The sequence below is a fragment of the Mirounga angustirostris genome, unplaced genomic scaffold, assembly GCF_029215605.1.
Source record: "Mirounga angustirostris isolate CCGP_5_RB_7025 unplaced genomic scaffold, mMirAng1.0.hap1 SCAF_14, whole genome shotgun sequence".
Taxonomy (NCBI): Eukaryota; Metazoa; Chordata; class Mammalia; order Carnivora; family Phocidae; genus Mirounga; species Mirounga angustirostris.
In genome coordinates, this window is record NW_026991722.1 from 89,357,496 (window position 1) to 89,384,704 (window position 27,209).

Sequence of the window (27,209 nt, forward strand, 5' to 3'; positions counted from 1 at the left end):
GAGAGATGCAGGCGTCTGGCTGGCGGTGTCCCATCTGAGGCAGATCCGGGGCTCTGTAGGCCCCCAACTCATCTTTTGTGCCTCTGAAATTGGTGTTTGCATTTCGTGGGGTTTTTTTCCCCCCAATTCGGAGTGATCATGACTAAATTTTAAAATGTGCAAATGATGTCCCCTTTTGTTCTGTTTTGCTTCCTGGATTAGCAGAGCAACAGCCACCACCCAGACTACCATTTCTTATTCCTAGAATACCATTTCTTCCCGTTCAACATGGCTGCTATGAGCAAAAAAAGTTTTCCTGCTATGGGCAGGGAACTTCATTTTCCTACTCCTTACCCGGCTCCCTGACCCCAAACTCGTTTTCCTTGTGCCAGTAGTGAGGAGGCCTAGCTATGGGGACTAGTAGGGACAGCTGAGGACATAGTCTTCAATCCTTAAGGCTCCTGACTTCTTTCTTCTTGGTTGGGGTAGTTAGTTGCTAGAGATGCTTTGCCCCAGCTGGGGTGATGACTGACTGGAGGATGTTCAGTGTTCTTGGGATAGGAAGTTCATCTGAATCCTGACTTTGCTCACCCACGTGAGTGAACCCAGGTAGAAAATGGAACCACCTCTTTGTCTAGCAATGATGCTTCAGGACTGTGTATCTCCCTACCCTGCCCCCCCAAGCCCAAATGTCTTTGGTTGGCTTCTCCTCTGAGCTCTCTCTCCCCTCCTTGCAGGGACACTGACCGTGTTGATCAAACGTGGTGAGCATTTGCAACAACCTGTCTGTGATGTCTGCACATCTATAATAACTTCTCCACACTAACGCTGCCATTTCCCCCTCTCTGCACTCATTGGGACGAAGCCTGGGGCTGGGAGCGTAGGCAGGCAGGTGGGCTTAGGGGGAAACCAAAGCAGCTGACTGAGGAGATGATTAGGGCTGAGTCAGGCTGCAGCCATGCACTCCCCTCCTGATGACGCAGGTCATCTGAACCATCTTGCTTGTGACTGAGAAGCCGTGCTTCAGCTGGGGCTGGTCTTGTGGCAGAGCCAGTTGGGTTTTCAGAGCTATTTCCTTTGGGGTAGTCATTCAGTGGGATGCTAGAAGGATGCTTCCTGATCTCCAAGTCAGACAGCATTGCTGCTCCAGTTTTTTTTTTTTTTTTTTTTTAAACAAAGAGACCAGGACTGAACAGAGGTGGTCTTTCCAGAGACCTGTTTTAGCATGGAAGACTTTAGTGGAGGGTTCCACTTAGGGTCTGTCAGGATCCCCCGAAAGAAGCCAGATAGAAAAGCTTAACTGATCAAATTCATATCAGGATGAACTCTAGCAGATATGTTAAATAAATGCAGACATTCAGAAGTAGATTTAGGTAATTTTTCTGTGTAACCACAGGTTCTTGCTGATTCATGCTTTTCAGAAACGTGAGGTGCTTACTGCGTTCTAGAAGATGAAACTATGTGTGTGTGTTTTAGTTCTCTGTCCTTCCATTGCCCCATGTCTAGCCTTTTCCTTTTGTGGTGTGTGTATATATATATATATATATATATATATCTCCCCAAAGGGTACTTAGTATTCTCTCCTCTGTGCCCAGGTGGTCCTTAATTCAGCAGCGGGTTTGGATTCTGAGGAGCATAAATGAAAAGGTAGTGAGTGATGCTGGCTAAGGAGGAGGATTTCCCTTCAGCTGCTTTCCCCAAGTCTTTGGTGGGCTATGTCAGGCTCCTTGAAGTCTCCCATTCTTGGGTTTATTGAGATTGATTTGTACTTGAGGGCCTAGCAAAGTGGGGTTGTAAGGTGGGCAGAAACTTACCCTCTGCCAGTTCCTTTTCCTCTTAGCTGTGAAGGGCAGCTGTTTGGTTGTGTACACCTGTGCTGCTGGGCTTTCAAGTGGAGGAGGAGAGGGAGGCCTGGGGCCCTGAGTACAGTCAGGCCTTCAGGTGGAGCTCTGATATTCCCTGGTAGATGCATGGGGCCAGGGGAGTGAGCCATAAATGACTGACACCTATCTAATAAGGGGGGGGGGGGGGTTGTGCACGTGTATTCATCTGTGCTCTTGTCCCTTCACCCTGAGCATGTGTCACTGGTTGCTTGTCTTCTGGCTTTGCATGCTGGCAGCAGGGCAGCCCTAGATGGCAATGGTCTTTTCTCCATTTTGCTGCCTCCGAGCCTCTGGGGATGTAGCCCGTTGGACATGGCTCCTCACTCCCCAGCTAGGCTAGGTGGTTTGTCTTATCTGAAGCGCTTGGAGGTAGTTCCATTGGACTCTGGCCTCTCTGTGACCACAAACTACACAGAGGCCATTGCCCAAGTGGGTATGGCCAACTGGGTTTTTCTGCCAGTGTTCTAGTAGCCGCTCCTGCCCTGGGCCCTTTTGTTCTCCTGGATTTCTCTTGAGCAGCATCCTCCTGTACACTTTGAGCCATAATGGTGAGACAGCCAAGTGTCCTTGGCCCTAAAGTCACAGTGGTGTGCAATTACACTAGGCAGGAATTTCTACCCCCTCCCCCCCCCAGCTTGGCTTGTTCCTGGGTTAGACCAATGAAAGTTCAGTTTTGGAGGAGTCTCTAGCACATTCCGAATTACAACAAAGTTCTGTCTTCTGAAGTTGGTTTCCTCACACCATACCTACTACCGAAACTAACAGTGTTTTGTTTTCTTCTTCTCATCTCAAGGAATTGTGGGAATGTGTTCTGCTCCAGTTGTTGTAATCAGAAGGTTCCAGTTCCCAGCCAGCAGCTCTTTGAACCCAGTCGAGTGTGCAAGTCTTGCTATAGCAGCCTACATCCCACAAGCTCCAGCATTGACCTTGAACTGGATAAGCCCATTGCTGCCACTTCAAACTGAAGCTCAGTGACCTGGGGCGGGCAGAGGCCAAGCTGCTGTTCCTCTGACAGGCCCACACAGCCTGGGCAGACCGAGAGGCCCGTGCACTTTCGAATGGGGGCGTGGAACCACCTGTGCAGAGTGACAGAAATTTGGGATGTACCACTGGATTGTAGATTGATTTTTCCTTCCTGTTTTTTTTTTTTCTCTCTCCCTTTTCCATCTTCCCTCTGCCTCCAAAAAGGAAAGAAGTCCCCTGGTTGTCTTAATTTTTTTTTTTTTTTTTTTTTAACGGAAGACCGGAGGTTGCCAGGCCCCCTGTAAACTGTTGAGCCACCTGCTGTCCTGTAGTGCTGAAGGTTGGCTTGGTTCCTCAGGATGGGAGGAGGCTGTCAGAGTCAGGAGTGGAGGCCTGAGATCTAGTGAGTGGGGAAGCAAGCCAGGGTTGATGTTTGTGACTATTTCTCGTGCCATCGCCACATCAGAGCTGATGGGAAAAACCTTTGCTGCTGAGGAGGCTGAAGCATCTTCCCTCGGAGCACTGCCCCGAGTGCCGCCTCCCTCCTGGGAGGAGCCAGGCCAGTCCGACCTCACAGATAAATGGGATTGGCATTTGGGGGGAGGGACACATAATAAATAGAATCCTTCCAGGCCCCGCTTTGGGGAAGGAGGGTGTTTGTTCCTCTGAGGCGCGTGAGAGGGCCTAGGAATGGGGGTGGCCCGCATGTTCCCTCTTGCATGGATTCTGTTTTTAACTTGACCCTGGATGGTCTAGGGCTCCCTTCACTGTCATGAGTAGGCCTCCCTGGGCCAGGCTGTGTAGTGCTTCCCACCCTCAGGCATGAAAGTGCAGACTGGCCGGGATGCAGTGTCCTGCTGCTGCGGCCAAGGCCAAAGCCTGCCCTGAGCTCGGGCACACCTGGAAGCCCCTTCTGGGGCTGGTCCCCCAAACAGTCTCTCTTCCTTGACCAGCACAGGGAAATCCAGACTCAGGGTTCCAAAAGTCCCCCATTCCCAAACCAAACCAATCATGGATCGCCCCCTTAAGGGGTAGAATCAGCCTTTTAGAGTGCAAGCCTCTGGAAAAGGGAGCATGCCCCATACAATCAGCCTTCCTCCTCCTTCCCTTCTTGGGGCAGTGGGAGGGCCCGCGGGCCCCCTGGCCTGCTCCTGTGCTGCCGCCAGCAGTGAGGGGCCACTCGGTGACTCTGCAGGGTGCTTTCGAGAATCGGGACACAGCCTGTAGGAGATTTGGGGCACCTTTCCTCAGTAAGCTTTGATGTGGTCCAAAAAGAGCCTTAAATCAAGAATATTTGTGGTCGAGTGAGCGTGGGGAAAGGTGGAGAGGAGTTTCGGTTTGCGCTTTGTAGTCTTGGCATCCATGTTTTGTGCCTGCCTTCCCTCTCGGGGAAGGGCCGTACTTGGCTCTGCTAAAAGCTGCTAACTGGTAATGGCGGACTGTGGTGAGCAGATGGGGGTGAGGCCAGGGAACTCTCTGACCCTTTGGAAGCAATTCCCTGGCCAAGGGAAGTTGTGTCTCAGGAAGGTGGCTCCTGTGTGTGCCTGGGTGTGGTTACGATGTGGCCCAGAGTCTCCCCTGGAGCTGTTAGTCCAGGCAAAGCCAAGAGCATCTGAGTGAGTCTCTGGCTTCCCAGTGGCAGCAGGTAGCTCAGAGTCTGAATTTAGTGAAACAGGGCGTAGTTCTTCTCCGCACTCTGTGTGGTCTGGCCGTGGAGGTAGGGAGAAGTCAGTCTAATTAAAGATTGTGCAGTTCCTAGTGACAGGTGCCAAGAGGTTATGATACGGGTTTCTTGGGTCTGATGTACAGTGTGAATAAATGCTTGCAGCTCTTAGCCCTTTTCGATCAATGAAGCACTTTTTTATTAATATTTTTCTTTGTATGTAAAGGAGGAACCGTAACTCTCCGTAGCTGTACATATAACCCTTTTCTCCTAAAGAGGAGTCAGTCAGTGCTCCTATATTTTTCATTTTTTGTCAAAGCAAGAAGTAAATACTTTAGAACTGTTAAATATATAAATAAAGTGAATAAAGTTTAGTGTTCCGCATGGTAGCATTTGCTAACACGTTCTAATTCTTTGCCCTGTGGTTTATTCCCTCTTCATCCATTTTCCCTCTTACAGAGCAACAGTTTGAGGTGCTGCCAGGAAACTGAACTTTGGCAAAGGAAAACTACAGGTGTCGGTTCTACTCTGGACCTTGGCAAGGAGGCGCACCACAGTGCCCAAGCACTGAAACACATGTCCTTGATGGTTTTGCCCCTGACATCTCTAAAGCTACAAAGGCAAAGCAATCAGGCATCCTAACAGTCAGGGGATTTTCCTCATGCAAAAAACAGCATCAGTAATAAATATAGTAAATAAAAGTACCTCTGGCCTCTAGCCCCCATCCCCCCCCCCCCCCCCCCGCCCCAGCTCTGGTCCCTTAACCCCACAGCAGCATCAGCTGCATCTGCAGCTGTGGTTAAGCACAGAGCCCTGCAGGGGGAGCTGGAAAGATGTTGGCACAGGGAGAGGTGGCCGGAAAGTGCTTCTGCCTGTTCTTGGATGAGAGCGAGTGGGTGGCCAGAGACCCTGGGGGTAGCAGCTGAAATGGGTGTGACCGGGTTATGTGCCTAACTGGAGGTCTTCCTCCACACAGAGCGCCAAACCTCTGCTCTGTAGATCTGCAAACCAGCCAAGCAAGACCATAGTTCCTAGTCACTTCTTGACTAGTTTCTTGCTCTTCGCGGAGGTCGATTTTCTTTGCCCGCATCGCTATTGGGCATCCTTCCCATCCCATCCCACAGGTCTGTGGGAGAGCTACATTATGCAGTTCCTCCCTAGAGAAGGTTGGTACTGAGTAGTGCCCAGCTCTGGGGTCTCCAGACCAGCGTCTCTGGTGAGTTGGCTGGGCTCTAAAGAGTGACCTGCTCAGAGCCTCCCTCAGCGCCTCAACCCCGAGGCAGGCTTTCCAGGGTCACTTTCTGGATGTACTCGCTGCCTAACGTATATGAAGTACCTGAAGAGCTCAGGTGATTCTAATCTGAAGGCTGCACGTACCATCCAGCAGGTAGGTGTTTGAGAAACAGCCTGTTCTTTGGGAGAAGGTGCCCTTCACCTGCTCTCAGGGAAGCCAGACTGTATTCAGACCAATTTGTAAAAATGAGTGTGTTCTAGCCAACATGTATCCACATCGAGCTCCTTACTGTTCCTAAGGTCTAACGGTTTAGCCCTTGGCCAGTTGAAACACTAGCAGGACCTGGCACGGCTGGTTGGGGCCCATAGGTGGGAAGCTGCTGGGGGAAGGTGAAGATGAAAAGCCAGAGTGCTGGTGAGACCTGCCCGGTGTGGGTCTGAGCAAGGAACTGCTACTGGAGATGTCTGTGGTTGTCCAAGGGCAAGGCCGGCTTTCTTCAGGCCCCCACAAGGAGGCATTTGGTATGAAGCAGTGAGGTACTAACAGTGAGCTGCCAGGATGTCCTCATCTCTGAACTTTATCCTGGCGCTTTCTCAGTATTTCCCTTCTTTACTTTGGCCTTAATCCCAGTCTAAAAAATGATAGGGCTGCCTTAATCCATTGGATTTTTCTAGTGAGGATGGACAGAAAATTTTTTCTTCAGTTATTTTGCTAATAACGCTCACTGTTGATTTCTATGTTAGCAAAGCATATTCTAAGACTTAAAAAAGGTACTGTGGCAAATTTGAAGGAAGATGAAAAACATGGTGCCAGAAGATCTGTTAAACAATATCCAGCTATCGAATATATCGAAATGGGAATCAAGGGTATACCCTAGAATAAGATTACAGGCTCTTGAGACGGCTGATACACTTTGGCTGCTGGGCATGAAGCCAGGAGATGAGATTCCATGTTTGCTGAAGTTAACTCTAGCCCTGACCTCTATGGATCTTTTGGAGAGAGGGCTGATGTGAGGGTGCTGTTGCAGATGATACCATTTAGCTAGTGCCTGTTGAAGTGGCCTGTCCGCAGGGCTGCAGCTGCACCTACCCAAGTGAATTCACTGGGAAAGGCTAGCAACACAGCTGAAAATGGACCCTAGGTTGTGGAGCAGTGACCGACTCTCCATCTGGAGTTTTGAATGACATGGCAAGAATCCCAGGTATTAAATCTAGTCGTGTTTTCTAAGAACATTTAAGTCGAGGTTACTGACACGGTATCTCGAGGGCCGGCCTAGAATGTGTGAGAGGCTTCTAGCAGTAAGAGGTGACTCTCCTAAGCCTCTGCCTCTTAAAACACAAGGCCTGCTGTCCCCAGCACGAAACCACGCTGATACTTTCTCTCCTCTGTATGCAGAGTTCACCTGCTGCACATTTTGCACAGGTACCAGCTGCCTCCCCTGTGGAACAGGCCTCTTGAGCGAGGCCCATGTTCAGAGGCTTCAAGGGAAGGGCCCCCCCCCCCCGCCCCCATGGTAATCTCAAGGTTTTTAAATGTTGCTATTGTATTTACCACTTTGCCCGCCCGCCCCGTCTTTTCTATCTACTTGAGTTGGGTCATCTTTTCTTACAGTGCTCCTAGCAGTTGCATTTCAATTGTATTTTCAAGTGAAATTTGTTTTACATTGGCATTTAAAATTGGCCTTTAACTGCTTCCTCGATTGGTTTATAAGATTTCTTTTTAATGCAAACATAACCTGTGAGACTTGGATGCTGTTTAAGAAACATGCTTTGTGTTGCTGCAGACAGTAGTGCTTGCCTATTGTAACAGCGTTGATTCTGCTGTAGCCTCAGTGACCATGTAAATGAAATAAATGTGTCCTCCAGCCACAAACAGTTGTTCGGCCCCTGGATTCTGGTTGCCACCGTGGTTCTCTAGTCAGTGCTGTGACCAGCATACTAGGTGCTAGGGATGATCAGCTCAGCTCCTTAGCTGGTCTGGGAGAGGGAGGGGCCCGGCCAGGAGGGGGCTCAGCGTTTGTGTTTCAGAGGCAGGGGACTTGAAATCCTGACGTTTAGAAGTGGAAGGGATCTTAGATCATCTGGTTTCATGGTTTTCGTGCTATTTTGTGGGGTCATTGTGGGGAGGAAGCCCACCACGTCCATTCAGTATTAGACTTCCAAGTAGGGTATGATTTGAAGAAAGGTTTTGATGCTTAAAAGTCTGAAAGTGATTTGATTTAATCCAAACTCCTGTTTTTTTGTTGAGGGAAACTGAGCCTCAGGGAGCCACAAAGACTTAACCCAAGATTGTCAATGAATTAACAGCAAAATCTGAATAAGAAACATTCTCTCCCGACTCTACCTCCACCACCTCCCAGTGCTCCTGGGCTTCCAGAAGACAACCTTAGATAAACGGCTGTTAACCTGCTCCTCTTCAGTTAGCCAAGCCAGAATCTTAGAGAAGAGCTTAGTAATGCTACCAAAAGGCTTGAGACTATGAGCCCTCCTCTCCCTCCTAACCCAAATCAAAAGGTTTTGATATTATAATCATTGTTTTTCACCTTTCAGATATATAAATGTTATTAGCATGAATTGTTTCAAGTAATAATTGTCTTAAATCAGTGGGATTGGGCGGAGCATCTTTACTACTGCAAATGGGTTAGTTGTGAATGATCTCAGCCTCCAATTTCTGAATTTGATACAGAGGAAAAAATCCTTATGATAGGTAAGTGGTTGCAACTGGTAATAGTTGCAGCTTGCCTGCAATCTTGTTATTGACAAAAGTGGATGCTTAAAAAAGGATTAATAGAAGAATATTCAACACCTGCTTTCAATCCTTACCCTCCATAGATCAGTAAGAAACCCCTAAAGGCTATAAGGAAGCACTCAAATTATTCTACAGTGAGAGCCGCTAGCACGGAGTTGCAGCTGGGCGTGGCGATCCAGCATCAGGCCAGCACCCTCCGTCACGGGCAGCCCACCCGAGCCCGGCTGCGGAGGCCCTACGGCGATGTCTCAGTCTAAGCTAATGCGTATTTTACACTTGAGTGGGCACGTTAGAGACGATTTTTACCACTTAAGATATCTGCAGTGTTTGCAGAGAACCCCGGAAGCACTGCCACAAAAGCCAGTTTCACAACCACTAGTTGGGCGGGCAGAACCTGAGCTTCTGAGGCCCCAGCGGAGTTGCCTGTGGGAGGGTGAAGGGCTGAGCATTTCCTCCTCTAGAGCAGAGCACTTTGCCAGAAGAGGGGGTTGAAGGTGGTTGCTTAGTAGATGCTCCCCTCCGCACTGTTCACGGGATGAGATGGCACTTCTATCTCTGGCTGCTGGCAGATACTCTGAATGTCTGGCACACCTTCTATTTCACCACGTATTAAGACTAGAAGACAACTGGCCCCACCCCGGGTCTTCCACCTTACAGAGGTAAAATTCTGACCTTGAAGCATTCTGATCTGAGTTTTGCAATAAACTGCAAATGTATCACTACTCAAAGACTTTAAAGTTCACATAAGTATTTTATTAAAGGATTAAAATGTTCTAATGGATGCAGGTGCACTGATGCTTTAAAATTGTGTAAAAGCAATGGAAGCCCCCCGGCCGCCCCCGCCCCCCCCCGAGAGAGAAACTGCTTCTTGGGGTTGAGGCGGCACCTAAGAATTCCTGAGCCCTTGGGGAGACTGGCACGGCCTCCCTTGCTGTGAGGTTCCTGACTAAAGAATGACAGCTGTCCAGGCTGAGGAGCAGGGGAGGCAGAACCAGGTGGCCCTTACCTCCGTAGCACAGATGTCCGAGGCAGAGGCCTGGCCCCAGGTTGTGTGTCCTGTCTAGCAAGAAAGCCTCCATGAGGACCCTAGAGGCCAAGGTTGGAAAATGAAGCAAAGACCTTGCATTCGTAGGATTCCCGCCACCCCGCCATCTCCAATGCCAAAGGAGCCCAAGGTCGCGGCACATATTTAAGGTTTTGTCACCCAAGTTAAACCAGCTTAGTGTTCGTTGTAAATGGTTCCCCTAATGTACTTTGCCATTTGGAAGGTCAATTCCTAGACTGGCAGTTCTTTCAAGTCCCCCAGAAGGTGCCGCGCCCAGCCAGCATACATTCTTCACTGGGGTGAAGAACTCCCACTCTTGGGAGTCCCTGTCAGCCTTGGGACGTGACCTCTGTGCTCTGGCACCTCAGGCGTATGATTCATCTGACTTGATAAACCAGCTGCTGCCACACAGGCTCCTCTTGCCCCCCTGACACTGTGCTCATACGTCCCCAAGGACTCACCAGCCACGGCCCCAGACGGTTCTTCTCAAAGCGTTCAACCGCAGGGCAACCTCCGGCTGGCGCTCCCACCTCTGCAAACAGCCTACAGCACCTGGCCTTGCTTTTTGTCCTCTGCTCAGTCTGGTGGTCCTAACCAACCAGTCAGTGCCTGGAGCTGGGGCGAACACAGGTGCCAGCTGGCCCTTCCCTCCTCTACTCCCAGGTAAGAAGTTAACCTCTTTGCAGACACCTTCCCTGGGACTGGGAGACGCTCCACCATGCAGTCTGGTTACGAAGCTCAGCCTTAAGTTCCTAACCATACCAGGCAGGAACAAACGAGAGCACCCAACGCCACCTTACACAGCTTCTGTATGCTACTTGAGGGGAGGCCAGCGGAGTGGCGGCAGGGGCCTCTGCCTTTAACGGGCATCCCTGATCACCCTTGCCACTCGCACCACCTCCACCCAGCCCTGCCCTGCAGAGCACTCCAGACTTTTGGAGATCACTGCCAATGCCGGAAAAGCCTAGACAGAGCTGAGGACAACAGCCTGGGTATCTGAGGTCATCTAGTCGCCCCTCCTTGCCGGGGACCCTCACTTCAGGTCTTTGCTTCCCACAGCTCTGGATAGACCGGGACTCCTTCCTTCAACGAGTAACTGAGGGCTGTGGGTCTGCCCAGGCTTCACTGGTGAGTCACGCACGCGTATCCGCCCCCACCATCCCATGAGATGATGACATGGCATTTCTGTCTGTCCCGCCACTGTTTGCCCCAGGAGTGTGCCGTCTGTTAGGTAAGATGGGGCAGATAAAAATAAGTTAAAAGGTGCTCATTATCCAAAAAGAACTGAGACTTAAAAAAGCCTCTTGGAGTCAACCTACTTAAAATGGAGACCAGTCACATATAATAAACAGAGGAAAAGGTTTGATTGGAACTTCTTGGAAAATGAAACTACTAAAACTAGTAGCTCTTAACAAAGTGCAATTGCAACTACGGGCGAATTCTTAGAACAGAATTATTTTATGTATATTTCCCTCCTAAAATTATGTTGCCCAACAGGACACCATTTCCGCAGGGCAGTCATTTTTGCAAAAGTTAGCGGCTTCCTCAGTTTTCCTGAAAGCCTCTCTTAATCCTTTAGTTCTCGGATCCTCAAATCGCCCCCTGCAGCACCTCCCTGGTTCCATGAAGCTCTTCATTTGTTAACAGACCTAACCCTCCGCTCCTCCTTTGCCAGTGACTGCAATCATTTGAGCAGTTTCCCACCAATACTTGCACGACTTTATGGCCTTCTACATTTTAAAACTTAAATTGTACTCTGGCACCATTTCATTGTACTGTCAACGTCAGAAGTTTATGACGTCTCGCAATCGCAAGTATGAGATGGGAGAGAGGGGCTATGGTGGGAGGAGGGTGTTAATCAGGGAGATGCTTAAAAAGAGACAACAGGCCCCAAATGAAGTCACCTGTACTAAGCCCCATGTCAGCAAATCCTGGCTTGCTAACTAAACTGCACCCCAGTTCCCCAGGCAGAACCTTTAACCAGTCGTCATGGAATTACCTAGTCAGCACTGGTGAGAGAATCCACTTGATGGACCCCTTCCGATCCTGTTAGAAAGGCCACCTTACTGAAACAATGCATTCTTTACTCATCATTCTCCTTTACCACCCCATTTTTGCTCCTAAAAACCCTGCATTTTGTACAGCCCTTCAGAGCTCCTTTTATTGCTGAATGGGATGCTGCCCAACTCATGAGTCATTGAATCAAAGCCAATTTGATCTTTGAAGTGAACTCAGCTGAAATTCTGTTTAACAATGTCTAAGTGGAAAGTAATTTTTTATATGCTCGGTTGGAGAATACTTTTCATGTCTGATGAGTTTAGCTTTCCTCCACAACTTTGGAAGACTACTTAGATATGGCTTAAAGGAAGAAGAAAGCCCATCGGCATGTCTGACCAGAGAGCCTGCCCTGGAGGGGCAGCAGTGACGTCAACTGATGGCAATACTGGGTCAGCACGAGCCAAGGCAGGAGGGCAGATTTGAGGAACTGAGTTGGAGTGTGTGGTTTAGCAAATGAGGAAATACTTGTTAAAAGAGGCCAAGGAAGTCTATTTCAGGTTAAACACTCATCTCAATTCTATAACTATTTGGGGTTTCTGAACAGAGAACTGAACAAGATAATAGTTAAGACTTATTATGGGTCAGACACTGTTTAAGTACTTGAATTAACACATTTAATTCTCCTATCAACCTGGTGAGGTCAGCACTATCATATCCTCATTCGAAAATAAGGCAACAAGAGGGGCGCCTGGGTGGCTCAGTCGGTTAAGCGTCTGCCTTCGGCTCAGGTCATGATCTCAGGGTCCTGGGATCGAGCCCCGCGTCAGGCCCCCTGCTCAGGGGGAGTCTGCTTCTCCCTCTCCCTCTGCCTCTCCCCCCAGCTTGTGCTCTCCCTCTCTCTCAAATTAAAAAAGAAAAAAAAAAAAAAATTAGGCAATGGAGCCAGCATTGCTGTTAAGGCCCTGGCCCAAGGTTACGCAGCAAATAAGCAGCAGAACCATGGTTTGAGTCCCGGCCCTCTGTCTCCACAGCCCATACTCCAAACCACTGCCTACCCAATCTCTCCTTAGTCAGGGCCAGCTGGTAGTGGGTGCTAGGAGGATGAAGTAGTGGTAAGAACAGTAAGAGGCCATGTGGATAAAAGGCCTAAATCAGAGAAGTGAATTGCTCAGGAGCAATTCCAAAGGGACCCTTGGGCTATTCATTTCCAAAATCCAGAACCGTATTACGTTACACACAAAGCAGTCCATGTTGCAAGAAGGAATTAGCAACTCATTAAAATGTACTAACTTTCTTAGGTGGAGCTCCCTCCCTCAACTGTAAGACTTCCACCTCTAGCACAGGGACAAATCTGTTGGCAGCAGACACCAACTCTATCAGGGGTCGAGACAACTCTTAGCCTGAAGAAGCTACAGCGTGGTGTCTGTCTACGTGTGTGGAGCCCTAGGTGGCCCAGACCTAGAGACTGTGGGACCTGTGTTCTAGCCCCCTTAATTGCTTATTTAGGGTAGGGCCTTGACCACTCTACTCTGCTTTAATTTCTCATCTGTGGGGATGTTTGTCCAATCACCCACAAGGCTGTTGTTTTTCCATGAGGAAACGTCATGTTTTACAAAGTCTAGTTGCTCCGCAGGTCACACTGAATGCCTACTCTGACTTTCCACACCTTACCAGCTTTCCAGTGTATCCAAAGTTGGAGGAGGCAGGAAGCCTTCTTGTTCTCCATGCAGCCTGCCCTGCTCCAAGGCAATGGCACGTCTCCTCTGCCAAACCAGAGAGGAGAGAAATAGGTCAGGTCTTTCCAGGGGTGATAGAGACTCCTGGCCATCTACAGCCAGGAGGTCCCCAACATGAAATATTTCATATTCAGCAACTATGGTTTGGAGTGTTGCCAGGGACAGGTTTTCGGGCTAGGGTAGATCTCTCCTGGGCTTCTGGGAGTCTCTAAGAGATGGGCTCCATGGGGCACCCTCGCTCCCAGGACAGGTAAAGGGCTGGGTGAGCAGTCACTAGGGGTGGCTGGCCCCTTTCCTTCAGGACTCTGGCTGCCTTACCTCCATTCAGGCCAGCGTCTGGATGTACAGTGGGTGATCCCTGAATTTCCCAAAGACAAACCTCTGGATGTGTGCCCATCCTGGAAGAGGAGAGGTACCAGAGGTGACTCCTTGGCCAGTTTGTGGTGTTTCCTCTGCCCCAAGGCAGTCTTTTGTGATATGTTGCCTTTCCTGGCCTTTTCCCTGGGCATGCAGAGCTGGCCCTGCACCCCATGGAGAGCAAAGAAGTAGGGTCAGACAGCAGGTCTGAAAGTTGGAGGAGTGGAGCCCATGCCTGTAAAATTCCTGACCGTGGCCTTGGGCAGGCAGAACACCTGTCCTCAGAGGGAAAGTACACTCCTCTGAGTAGTCCTCTGGTACCCTTTCCTCCATGGTACCCTCAGCCGTGTTCTGCACATCTGTAGATCTGCCTGACCTGAGAGTCCCTCCCACCTACTCCATCCCCTATGACTTTCTAGGCCTTATTTTCTGTCCCGATGATCTATCTATTGATGTAAGTGAGCTGTTAAAGTCCCCTGTTACTGTATTACTCTCAATTTCTCCCTTTATGTCTGTTAATATTTGCTTTATAGATTTAGGTGCTTCTATGTTGGGTGCATATTTACAATTGTTATATCTTGCTGGATTGATCCCTTCATCATTACGTAAAGCCCTTGTCTCTTTACAGTCTTTGATTTTAAGCCGATTTTGTCTGATACAGGCATTGCTACCCTAGCTTTCTTTTTGTTTCCATTTGCATGGAATGTATTTTTCCATCCCTTCATTTTCAGTCTATGTGTCTTTAGGTCTGAAGTGAGTTCTGGTAGGCAGCATATAGACAGGCTTTCAGTTTTCTGGGATTTTTCGTTTTGTTTTTTTTAATCATTTTATTTATTTAATTATGTTAATCACCATACATTACATCATTAGTTTTTGATGTAGTGTTCCATGATTCATTGTTGTTTGTTTTTTATCCATTCCATCACCGTATGTCTTTTGAGGAGAGCATTTAGTCCATTTATATTACAAAAAATTACAAAAGTAATTTTTTTATAGGTATGTACTTATTAGCATTTTGTTCATTGTTTTCTGGTTGTTTTTGTAGTTCTTCTGTTTCTTTCTTCTCTTGCTCTCTTTCCCTTGTGATTTGATAAGTTTTTAGTGTCATGTGTGGATTCCTTTCTTGTTAGTTTTTTGTATATCTATTAAAAGTTTTTGGTTTGTGGTTACCATGAGGTTCATATATAACATCCTATGTATGAGGCACTCTGTTTAAAGTTGATGGTCACTTAAGGTCAAATATATTCTAAAAGCACATTTTTACTTCTCCCTCCACACTTTGTTTTTGATGTCGTAGTTTACATTTTTTATTTTGTGTATCCTTTATTATAAATATAGTTGATTTTAAGATTTTATTAATTGAGGGAGAGGGAGAGGGAGAGGGAGAAAAGCAGACTCCTCACTGAGTACAAGAGCCCAAAGTGGGGCTCGATCTCACAACTCTGAGATTATGACCTGAGCTGAAATTAAGAGTTGAACCCTTAACTGACTGAGCCACCCAGATGCCCCTAAATATAGTTGATTTTACTACTTTTGTCTGTTAGTCTCATACTAGCTTTATAAATGGTTGGCTCATACTACCTTTGTATGTTTGCTTTTGCCAGTGAAGTTTTTTTTTTTTCTTTCATAATTTTCTTCTAGTTATGGCCTTTTCCACTTAAAGAAGTCCCTTTCACATTTCCTGTAAGGTCAGTTTACTAGTGATGAACTCCTGTAACTTTTGTCTGAGAAACTCATTATCTTTCCTTGAATTCTGAATAATAACCTTGCTGGGTAGAGTGTTCTTGGTTATAGTTTTTTCCCATTCAGAACTTTGAATACATCTTGCCACTTTCTGACCCGCAGAATTTCTGCTGAAAAATCAGCTAGCTAGTCTTTTGGGAAATCCTTTGTAGGTAACTAGTTGCTTTCCTCTTGCTGCCATTAAGATTCCCTCTGTATCTTTAATTTTGGACATTTTAATCATTATTTGTCTTGGTGTGAACCTCTTTGGGTTCATCTTCTTTGGGGCACTCTGTGCTTCCTGGACCTGGATGTATGTTTCCTTCCTCAGGTTAGGGAAGTTCTCTGCCCCTTTCCTTTTTCTCTTTTCTGTGAATGTTGTTATATTTGATGTTATTGAGTTAACTTAAATTATCCTCATTTTTAAAATTTCTTTTTTCTGGGGCGCCTGGGTGGCTCAGTCAGTTGAGCACCTGACTTGATTTTGGCTCAGGTCATTATCTCAGGATCCTGAGATCAAGCCCCACGTTGGGCTCCGTGCTCAGTGCAGAGTCTGCTGGAGATTCTTTCTCTCCCTCTGCGCCTGCCCCCCCAACTCTCTCTTCCTCTCTCTAAATAAAATCTTAAAATAAATATTCTTTTTTCTTTTGGCTGTTCACAGCTTGGATGACATCTACTACCATCTTCCAGATTGCTGATCCATTCTTCTACACAATCTAATCTGCTGTGGATTCCCCTCTAGTAGATTTTTCACTTCAGTTGTTGTATTCTTCAGCTCCAATTTTTTAAAAAAATATTTTCTACCTCTTTGTTAAGTTCTGTGTTCATTCATTCTTCTCCCAAGTTCAGTGAGCATCTTTATCACCATTGCTTTGAACTCTATCAGGTAAATTGCTTATCTTTCATTTAGTTCTTCTTCTGAGGTTTTGTCTTGTTCTTTCATTTGGAACATATCCCTCTGTTTTTTGCCTGACTCTCTGTTTCTTTTCTTCTTATTTTTGTTCTTTTAAGATTTTATTTATTTGAGAGAGAGAGAGCGGGCCCAAGCAAGGGGCAGGGAGAGAGACAAAGCAGACTCCATGCTGAGCGTGCAGCCCAATGCTGGGCTCGATCCCACAATCCCTAGATCATGACCTGAGCCGAAATCAAGAGTTGGATGCTCAACTGACTAAGCCACCCAGGCGCCCCACTCTCTGTGTTTGTTTCTATGTATTAGGTAAATCAGCTGCATCTCCTGGTCTTAAAGGAGTACCTGTAGAAGCCGTTCTGTGGGGCCTAGAAGTGCAATCCCCCTGGTTACTAGAACCACACATTCCAGAGTTGCCCTTTGTGGGCTGTGTGTGCCCCCTCTAGTGCTTGGGCTGCGACTATTGTAAGCATGCTAGTGGGCAGGGCTGGCCCCTGGCCTGGTGGGCTGCAAGGCCCAGCTGTGGCTGATGCAGGTGGGCTGATATTTGGGAGTAGCCCCCAGTGAGGCTGGCTGCAAGGCCCAGCTGCGACTGTTGTAAGTGCCCTGGTGCTGCACCCACCCTCCAGCAGGAGCTGCTCTGGAGGGGTGCTGGTCTAGCTGAGGCTACCCACTGGGTGGGGCGGGGTTGTAGCCACTTTGGGGGTGGGGGGTGGGAGCACCAGTCCTGGTCAGGACTGCCTGCCAGGTACGGCAGGGCAGGAGCCATTAAGGCAGTGGGGCACTGGTCCTGGCTGAGGCTGCCCACTTGGTATGGCAGGGCAGGAGCTGCTTTGGAGGGGTGCCTACCGGGCAGGTCTGCATGGGAATGCCAGGGCAAGGTGAGCAGTGCTAGCAAGGTAGACGAAGAGTGTCAGAACTGGCACCCACTAGCATCAGGCCAGCTAGACAGAGGGAGGGGAAGAAAAGTGGTGCCTGCCAGTGTTTCTGTTCTCAGAGAAAGTCCCTACAGATCCTTGCCCCTCTAGCACACACTCTAAAATTACTTGGTCAGGGGTGCCCGGCTGGCCCAGTTGGTAGAGCATAAGACTCTTGATCTGAGGGTTGTTTGAGCCCCATGTGTGGTGTAGAGTTTACTTAAAATAAAAAATTTATTTTTTTAAAGATTTTATTTGAGAGACAGAGAGAATGAGCATGAGCAGGGGGGAGAGGCAGAGGGAGAGGAAGAAGCTCAGCAGGGAGCCTGACTTGGGGCTTGATCCCAGGATCCCAGGATCATGATCTGAGCCTAAGGCAGATGCTTAACCAACTGAGCCACCCAGGTGCCTCTAAAATAAACAATTAAAAAAAAAATTTAATTAGTCCGCAAATCTCCTTCCCATATGACACAGGCACTTTTCAAACTGCTGCCTCTGTGCTGAGTCTCAGAGCAAGTGAGTCTGTACATGGGCCCTTTAAAAGTGGAGTCTCGGGGCGCCTGGGTGGCTCAGTCATTAAGCGTCTGCCTTCGGCTCAGGTCATGATCCCAGGGTCCTGGGATCGAGCCCCGCACTGGGCTCCCTGCTCCGCGGGAAGCCTGCTTCTCCCTCTCCCACTCCCCCTGCTTGCGTTCCCTCTCTCGCTGTGTCTCTCTCTGTCAAATAGATAAATAAAACCTTTAACTGTGGAGTCTCAGTTTCCTACAGCCCTCCAGGTCTCCTGGAGTTAAGCGCTGCTGATTTTCAAAGCTCCTGAAGTGAAGCACCACTGGTTTTTTAAAGCCAGATGTTACGAGGACTCCTCTTCCCAGTGCAGATCTCCACAGCTAGCAGGGCTTGAACCCCTCACTTCTGAGGGAAGATCTCTGTGCCTGTGATATCCTTCCCACTGGTGAGTCACTGTACCAGGGGTCTGGGTCCCCACCAGAACGTATCTTTGCCCCTCCTACCCCTCTCCATGTGGCTTTTTCTCTATATCTTTAGCTGTTCTATATACTTAGCTGTTCTGCTATTCTTCAGATCATTCTCAATGGAGTTGCTAGGTATATAGGTGCAGCCTTGGGAGCAGGTAAGCTCAGGATCCTCCTACTCCGCCATCTCAAACCACTCCCTAGGTTTATTTCTTATGGAAGGGATCTGCTATGATGAATTACCCCCAGTGCCCTAGGTTTAACTTAAATGTGGTGGGATACTCTTGTTCTCATTTGTTTACATCATCTACCCTCTTACTTAACAGTTAGTCAAGAACATTACAGGGACCCCAAGTCTGGGAACCTTTGATTATGTATGAGGATACCAGTCAAATAACAAAATAGGAGTTTTTACTCCATGTCAGGTACCTCATTAGGCAGAAAAAAACAGAATCCTTGTCCTGATGGAAAGGACAGTTGAGAGAAGATAGGTAAGTGTGATGAACGTTGCAGAGCAGTCTGCACTGCTGGGAACCTGCACTGAGTCTTTGGCAAGTCAGGAGAGCGGGACCTAAGGAACTAATGTTTAAACTAAGGCCTGAAAAAGGGCGCCTGGATGGCTCAGTCGGTTAAGCGTCTGCCTTCAGCCCAGGTCATGATCCCAGGGTCCTAGGATTGAGTCCCACTTCGGGCTCCTTACTCAGCGGGGAGCCTGCTTCTCCCTCTCCCTCTGCCTGCCTGCCTGTCTACCTACTTGTGATCGCTCTCTCTGTCAAATAAATAAAATCTTAAAAAAAAAAAAACCAAAAAAACCAAAACCAAAAAACTAAGGCCTGAAGGATGAGGAGGGAAAGAGAAGGAAGATGCTGATTCATCGAGTACATACTGTATGCTAAGCCACTTGCATCATTTCATTTTGTCCTGATAACAACCCTTTAAGATAGGTATATTGTCCCCATTTTTCAGATGAGGAAACTGAGGCTCAAAAAGCTGAAGAGCCCTATTCAAGGTCACCCAGTTAACATGTGGCAGAATGAGGACTTAAACTCCAGTCAGCATGATTTAAAAGCCAATCTAATTAAAAGGCTGTTGTGATAGTCATGGCCAGAAAAGATGACAGCATCAGTGGATATGGAGAGAAGCGGATGTGAGGGCTCAAGAGGGACAACTGCAAATAGAATTGATCGGACTTAGTAAGTGGTATTGAGATAAAGAAGGAGGAATCAATCAAAGATGACTCCCGGTTTCTGTCTTGATCAACTAGGTGAATAGTGACCCACCCAGGTGGATCATTTACCAAGATGGAGAAAAGGGAGAAGCAAGTTTAGAGGGAAAGAATCATTCATCTAAATTTGATACATTCTACTTCAGTTAAAAAAATTGGTTGATTAAATGAAAACAAAACAGGGAGAGTTCCATGCCTAGAAACTCCCCCTCTTCATGCCTCCTCAATCCCAGTGTTCTCTATACCCATTCATCACCCCTTCCTTCTGATGTCCTAAGGCACGGCACCCTGATTCTTTTCTGATCCTTGGTCCCTCTGATATCCAAACTCCAAGCAGATCATGACCAAGGACTGCCAAAAGAATGCTGTTTTTGGCCACACCACTCACTCTCACAGAAGTGGCCCTATGACTGCCATGTGCTTTCACCTGATCTTTCTGACACTTCCTTCTCTACTGAGGTTTTGCCAGGGAGGAGCTGCTCATGTGGCTGAGCTCCTTCAGGCAAAGCCCCTTCATCATCCTAGCACTCAAACCATTCTGTGTGAGCAGCCTCTGCCTCCCCATGCTCAGAAGGGCCCTGCCCCTGCTTTAATGGTCTTCTGTTGCAAGCTTGAAATTCCTATTGTATTTAGTGAGGGGCCCACATCTTCATTTTGTACTGGGTCCCACAGATTATGCAGCTGCTTCTATCTGTACATTTGCATCATAATGATGGGAGACAGGGAGTGGCATCCTTTCCCATCTGTGGGAATGAGCCTCATTTCCAACTAGGAAGACCCACTGCTTTAAGTCAGAGGGAGATAAAGCAAAAAAAAAGAGAGAGAGAGAGACCTCACTTCCTTTGTTTCTATGAAATGCAGTTTTATGTTTCTTCCTGGGTAATAACTTAGGAGGGAACCCTGGGACTAGAATGCAGAAATAACAAATTATGGGCTATTAAGTGTGGTTAATTAGTTCTTTATAGCTTAGGTAGAGAGGCATGGCTGAATTCCTCTGGCATACTCAGTTATAGGTAGGGACATGGGTCTGCTTAAATACAACTTAGGGTCCTTCAGGAGGTAGAGGGAAGAGTAACTGAGTAATCCCAGCATGGCTTTTGAAGCTGAAACCTCCAGCAAGGCCTCCCAACCAGTCAGTGTATGTTCTCTCACAAGCCTAATCACTCAGTGATTAGGGACCCTTTACCTGAGATCTCCTCAGCTCTCCGAGTATGGAGGTGGCCTATGTGCTATCTGTGCCCCCTACAGCCTCTGGGTTGTAACTCATACTTGTGCCCCGGAAGTCTCCAAGTTGGTTTCATCTGCCACTCAGGCTCCAAACAGCTGCAAATCCTTTCTCACTTCAGTAAACACCTATTAAGAAAAAAAAAAAATTGAACCAAAAAAATGTTGCTTAGATTCCTTGCTAAATAGGATGCAGAAATGCTCTGCTGCCTATTATCAGAGCTCTTTGCATCGTGATGAGCTAATGCATGAAGCACTATGACCACTGAGTGCAGGTCTTCCAGTGTCACTTAGAGTAGTAATATCAAAGACTCAATAGGCACAGCACACAGAAAATATAATCTGCCCCCAAATTCCTTGTTCCATAGCCAACATCAATTCAAATGGTTGTCAAAGGCTTTTAGAATGTACTAGGTCATCCCATTTATTCTCCATTGAACTGATCATATAACTGCTGTCCTGCTCAGGAAGCTTTGACATCCTTGATTGACAAAAAGCTTGAATTCCTTAGTCTGGTATCTGCATGCTTCCCATTCTGACATCAGCTGGGCTTTCCAGCTCTATCTCCCCAGAGCCCGCATCCCAGCCACACCAAATTATTCTTTACTCCACATACTTTCTCCCTTTTATTCTTCTTATCTACCTCTTCTCCCTCAACTTTTACATTCCTATTTATTGAGTGCCTATCCTTGCTAGGTCTGGGGAATACAAGAGGAGGAAAGCAGACCCAGTCCCTAGGCTCGGGGCCTTATAGTCTAGCGAATCCATGAGTTATGCAAACCTTCATGGCAAAGTGTAAGAAGGGCTATGGAGGAAAGGAAAGGAGGCTCTAAGTGCCCACATCAGGGGTTTGGTCTAGTCTGGGCATCAGGAAAGCTTCCCTGAGGAGTGTGATTTTTTATTTTTTTAAAGATTTTATTTATTTATTAGAGAGCACGTGCATGCGAGTGCCTGTGCACACTCGAACAGGAGGAGGGGCAGAGGGGGAGAGAATCCCAAGCAGACTCTGCACTGAGTGCAGAGCCCAAAACGGGGCTTGATCTCTCAACCCTGAGATCATGACCTGAGCTAAGATCAAGAGTCAGAGGCTTAACCAACTGAGCCACCCAGGCACCCCTTGAGGAGTGTGATTTCTGTGACAAGAAACAGAGGTGGTAACTGGGCACCAACTAGCAGCCAGGGAAGGCTGTTGGGAGGCCAGGCTAGCAAGGGCAGGGGCCCTGGAAGCAAGGCCATTTTGGGGGAGGCACGGAAAGACCAGAGAGGCTGGAGTGCAGAGGGCAAGAGGAGACGTAAGTTCAGGTCAGGATAAGCTGAGTCTGAACCTAACGTGGAGTTGATCCCTAGAGCCATGGGAAGTCTTTGAAGGATTTTCAGTAGTAATATCAGAGTTTGTGTTTTTTTAAGTAGGCTCTATGCCCAACATGGGGCTTGAACTTTCAACCCTGAGGATCAAGAGTTGCATGCTCTACCAACTGAGCCAGCCAGGTGCCCCATCAGAGTTGTTTTTAAGAGGCTTCTGGAAGGGGTGCAGGGAACTTGTTGGGGAATCAGATGAGAAGGGAGGAACAGTGCAATAAAGTATTTGGGGGGCTGCCTGGGTGGCTCAGTCGGTTAAGCATCTGCCTTTGGCTCAGGGAACGATCCCAGGATCCTGGGATGAATGAAGCCCCATGTCGGGCTGTGTGCTCAGCAGGAGCCTGCTTCTCCCTCTCCCCGCCGCTCCCTGCCGCTCCCCCTGCTCTGTGTCAAATAAATAAATAAAATCTTAAAAAAAACAAAAAACAAAGTGTTTGGGTCGTAGAGAGGGGATAAGCCAGATCTCTGTCCTGCAAAGTGGGAAGGACAGCGGTCATCTAGTGAGGGTCTGTGTGTCCTGGGGAAGTCTGGGGGCTCGTTTTTTGAAGGCTCTCCAAATGTGCTTAGAGGGCTGTCTGGGGTGGAAGTGAATGTGTGACAGTCGAGGCAGAGTGATGGAACTGGAACAGAGGATGGGAAGGAGCTTGCCCAGACAGGAAGAATAGGAGGCCAAGGACTAACCTAAAGACAAGGGAGAAAAAATGGAATTGGCAAAGAGGGTCAAAAAAGAAAGAATGAGGATATGGTGCCAAAAGAACACGGAAGAGAGTATGTCAGAAAGCACAGCCACAAAGAGCAAGTGAGCCCCTCAAAGAAAAGGGGAAAGGAATGGCATAAAGAAAGAAAAGTAAATTCGAAGTCCAGAAGGCAGAGCACAGGCAGTCCCTGGAGCTGGAGCTTCAGGGGCAGGTGGGACGGGAAGGAGGCTGGGGGAGAGGTGGCAGAGGCCTGGAGGCCAGGGGAGCTGGATCAAGAGGGGCCTCAGTAAGGAGTTTGGACTCGATTCTGAGGGTCAGTAGAGGGTTGTTAAAGGTTTGATTTGGTTTGTCTTTTTAGTTAGAAACAAAATGCATGCTCCTTGTAAATAAAATAAGAACCACCCTCCACCAAAACAAACTCTGTAGCACCATAGAAATGTATATGTTAACAACTGAAAGTTCCTTCTGTTAAATCCCACTCCTCAGCTAGCACTTTGGTGTTATCATTCCAGACTTTCTGCCATTTACAAACTTCTTTAATTTTATAAAACAGGATCATGCTCCATATAATTTTTGCAACTTCCCTTATGCAATCGGCAGTAATCATGAGCTTCCTTCTGGGTAGATATATGCAGATGTGCCCCACTGGTCTGACTGGCTACATAGTATAGCGTGGATATACCTTGGTTACTATTGCTGTGTAACAAATCGCCACAAAATTAGCAGGTTAAATGATAGAAGGTTGTTATCTCACAGTTCTTGTGGGTCAGGAGTCTGGCACAGAGTGACTGGTCCTCTGCTCAGGGTCTCCCAGGGCTGCTCTCTCATCTGAGACTCGGGGTCCTCTTCCAACCTCTTTCACATTGTTGGCAGAATTAACTTCCTTGCGGTTTCAGGACTAAAGTTCGTTTCCTTGCTGGCTGTCAACTGGGGCCACTCAGCTACTAGAGCTTTCTTTCATTCTTTACCATGTGATCCCCTCCATCTTCAAAGCCAGTAACAAATACACCTCAAGCTTCACGCTTCTTTTAGGAAGAGCTGAGTCCTTTTGAGGAGTCACCTGATTAGGTCAGGGCCACTCAGGATAATCTCTTTCTGAAGGTCAGCTGTGCCATCTGACAACCTAATCATGGGAATAGAATCCATCCCATCCCAAGTTTCACCCACACTCAAGGGTAGGGTCACTGAGGCTTCATCTTGAAATTCTGCCAACCACAATACCATACAATCGCCTTCCAATATATGGACAGGTAAATTGTGTCCCATGTTTTGCTTTCTACAAACAACTATGATTAATTTTTACATATATTTTGTGTGCTTTGTAAATATTTTTGCTGGGTTTTAAAAAGTGACATTTCTGGGTTGAGCAAATAATCACACTATAATTTTTTTAAATATGCATAGATTTATGTAAAAGAAATAAGCCTTTGGGGCTTAATATGTAGCAGTCCTTTTTAAAATAAACTTTACTTGGGGGCGCCTGGGTGGCTCAGTCGTTAAGCGTCTGCCTTCAGCTCAGGTCATGATCCCAGGGTCCTGGGATCCAGCCCCGCACCAGGCTCCCTGCTCCACGGAAGCCTGCTTCTCCCTCTCCCACTCCCCCTGCTTGTGTTCCTGCTCTTGCTATCTCTGTCAAATAAATAAATAAAATCTTAAAAAACAAACAAACAAAAAACTTTACTTGGACTAATTTTTTTTTTAGGTATGATTTCTCATGATTTTTAAAAGTAACTTTTTATTTTAAAAAGTTTTAGATTTACAGAAAAAGTGAGCAGAAAGCACAGAGTTCCCATGTACCCCACACCTAGTTTCCCCTATTATTAACATCTTACATTACAAGGCAACATACTTAACTAACTACAGTCCTAACTTTATTCAGATTTCTTAGTTTTTCCCTAATGTTCTTTTTCTGTCCTAGGATCCCATGGAGAATAGCACCTAACATTTAGCCATCACATCTCTTTGGGCTCTTCTTGTTTCTTAGACTTTCCTTATTTTTGATGACCCTGACAGGTTTGAGGTACTAGCCAGGTATTTTGTAAAATGCCCCACAATTAGGATTTTTCTGATGTTTTTCTCATGTTTAGACTAGGGTTTTTAGGAGAAAGAGTACAGAAACAAAGTGCCATTCTCATCACAGCCACTCAAGGGTACATACTATCAACATTTCACTACTGATGTTGGCCTGGATCACCAGGCTGAGATGGTGTTTGTCAAATTTCCCCACTGCAAAGTGACTCTTTTTTCCCCCTTTCCATACTCTCAATGTTGGAAGGAAGTCACTATGTGAAGCCCACACTACAGAGCAGAAAGTCATGGTCTACCCCACTGAGAGCAAAGTATCTACATAAATTATGTAGAGTTCTGCACAGGGGAGTTGTCTGTTCTCTTTTTATTTATTTACATGATCATTGATTAATATCAGTATGGACTGGGCGCCTGGGTGGCTCAGTTGGTTAAGCGACTGCCTTCGGCTCAGGTCATGATCCTGGAGTCCCTGGATTGAGTCCCGCATCAGGCTCCCTGCTCTGCAGGGAGTCTGCTTCTCCCTCTGACCCTCCCCCCTCTCATGTGCTCTCTCATTCTCTAATAAATAAAATCTTAAAAAAAAAAATCAGTATGGACTCATGCATATTTACTTTACACTTTGGATTATACTCCTTTAGGGTTGACACAAGGTTTATTTGCCTGCTTGGGTACTGTTAGGCTTTTGACCTAATGGATAATAATATTTCTACATGTGACAATCTCTAGTCTCTTTGACATTCTATGGTGTAGTATAAATTTTTGTTTTTTAAAAGACTTTTTATTTATTTATTTGGGAGAGACAGTATGAGCATGAGCTAGGGGAGGGTCAGCAGGAGAAGGAGAAGCAGACTCCCTGCTGAGCAGGGAGCCTGACCTGGGGCTTGATCTCAGGACCCTGGGATCATGACCTGAGTCGAAGGCAGATGCTTAACCAACTGAGCCACCCCAGTGCCCCAGTATAAATTTTTCTAATCCTGATGGCAAATTTAATTCCCTACTTTATTTTTATTGTTTAAATTGTTCCAGTTTTGGCCACTGGGAACTCTTCCAGTTGACTCCTATGCCCTTTGGCATATGCCATCTTTGTGTTGTTTTTGTTTGTTTCATGAGCACAATGTGGGGCTTGAACTCACAACCCTGACATCAAGACCCGAGCTAAGATCCAGAGTCAGAGGTTTAACGGACTGAGCCACTGAGTCACTCCTCCTTACTTTCTTCCTTACACAAGGCTCATCTTATGTATTTCCTGTGTCAGTCCTAGAATCAGCTGTTTCTCCAAGGAGCCCTGGTTCCTTTTATTAGAGAATAGAATTAGAAACCAAGATCTAGGGGCCTCTGGCTGGCTCAGTCAGTAGAGCATGTGACTCTTGGTCTCAGGGTTGGGCATAGAGTTTGCATAATAAAAAAATACATATTTTTTTTTTAAAGATTTTATTTATTTATTATTTGAGAGAGAGAGAGAGAAAGAAACAGCATGAGAGGGGAGAGGGTCAGAGGGAGAAGCAGCCTCCCCACTGAGCCGGGAGCCCGATGTGGGACTCGATCCCAGGACTCCGGGACCATGACCTGAGCCGAAGGCAGTTGCTTAACCAACTGAGCCACCCAGGTGCCCAAAAATACATACTTTTAAAAAAAAAAGAAAAAGAAACCAAGATCTGGGCATTAGATGTACTCATCTCTGGGCTGGGGTGGGTGTCATTGCTGTTTGGCCCTCTCAGCAGAGCTAGTAAATATGTATGTGTATACTAACCCATATATATATATATTTATATTTCTACATCCAACCATCTCTACTGTCTCTAATATTCCCTTGGTGTAGTATAAAATGTTATAATTCTGTAAGCAAATTTAGTTCCCTGATTACAGTTTTTTTTTCTGAGACAAAGTGTACATTATCACCAAACACTGTGAAAGCCTAGCAGCATCCAAACATACAATTAACTCTTATGTTGGCCCTAAAGGTCTAGTATGTGGCTTGACTTTGTGGAAGTGAAGTCTTCCCTGTTTCACAGGACCCCTGTATTTCTTCCTTTTTCTACTCCGAAAGAGAGCCACTTAGCATAAGTCATAGAAATATGTGCTGGGAGCTATCAGAAACATTAAGAGAAAGGTTTTTTGGTCCAGCATATGCTCCACTCGAAAGAAATGAGGACCCGGGACTGTTCCTACAGTCCACAGTGGAACCCGAAACCCAGGTTGGGATGGGGCAGACATGGGCAGAGAAAGGGAAGGGCAACCTGAAGGGAAATGCATATCCAGGAATCTTCTGAAGTTGACTCTAGAGAGAGACCAAAAAGTAACCAAATGGGGAAGTGAAGAAACAGTTTTACCACTAACTGGGATCCATGAGTGCTGGAGAAGGTGCTTTTCTTTCTGGCAATGAACAGTTCCTTCCAGATGTGACAGGGCAACATGACAGGGTTACAATTCCAATCTGCAATATCTTGGATAATGAACCTCCAACTGTATCTAAAGTAGGATTTTGACATAAAAGAACAATTTAAGTTTTCAGAGTTTTTATCTGGGTTTCTTTCAGAGATTTTTAGTGCTTA

At 46.9% G+C, this 27,209-nt stretch overlaps 1 protein-coding gene and 1 long non-coding RNA gene across 22 annotated transcripts in view; one reads left to right on the forward strand and one right to left on the reverse strand.

Annotated features, from left to right (window-relative positions):
- The window catches only part of MTMR3 (myotubularin related protein 3), a 141,879-nt gene extending 137,002 nt beyond the window's left edge, over positions 1–4,877 (forward strand). For 13 of the 20 annotated variants that reach the window (XM_064578649.1, XM_064578663.1, XM_064578647.1 and 10 more), the window contains 2 exons: positions 717–743; positions 2,656–4,877. In XM_064578649.1, coding sequence (XP_064434719.1) covers positions 717–743; positions 2,656–2,827 — 199 coding nt within the window. In that variant the 3' untranslated portion in view covers positions 2,828–4,877. Of the gene's footprint in view, positions 1–716; positions 744–1,574; positions 1,627–2,655 lie in introns of all 20 variants that reach the window. The other 7 variants (XM_064578652.1, XM_064578660.1, XM_064578655.1 and 4 more) reach the window with 2 other exon arrangements.
- Positions 1–27,209, reverse strand: part of LOC129046200 (uncharacterized) — a 102,634-nt gene that overhangs the window by 19,578 nt on the left and 55,847 nt on the right. The window contains exons 2-5 of one of the 2 annotated variants that reach the window (XR_010407451.1): positions 26,988–27,126; positions 20,535–20,701; positions 13,568–13,647; positions 13,185–13,276 (exon numbers count right to left, since the gene is read on the reverse strand). This is a non-coding gene — a long non-coding RNA (uncharacterized LOC129046200). Of the gene's footprint in view, positions 1–12,520; positions 13,277–13,567; positions 13,648–20,534; positions 20,702–26,987; positions 27,127–27,209 lie in introns of those variants that run through there. The other variant, XR_008507075.2, reaches the window with a different exon arrangement.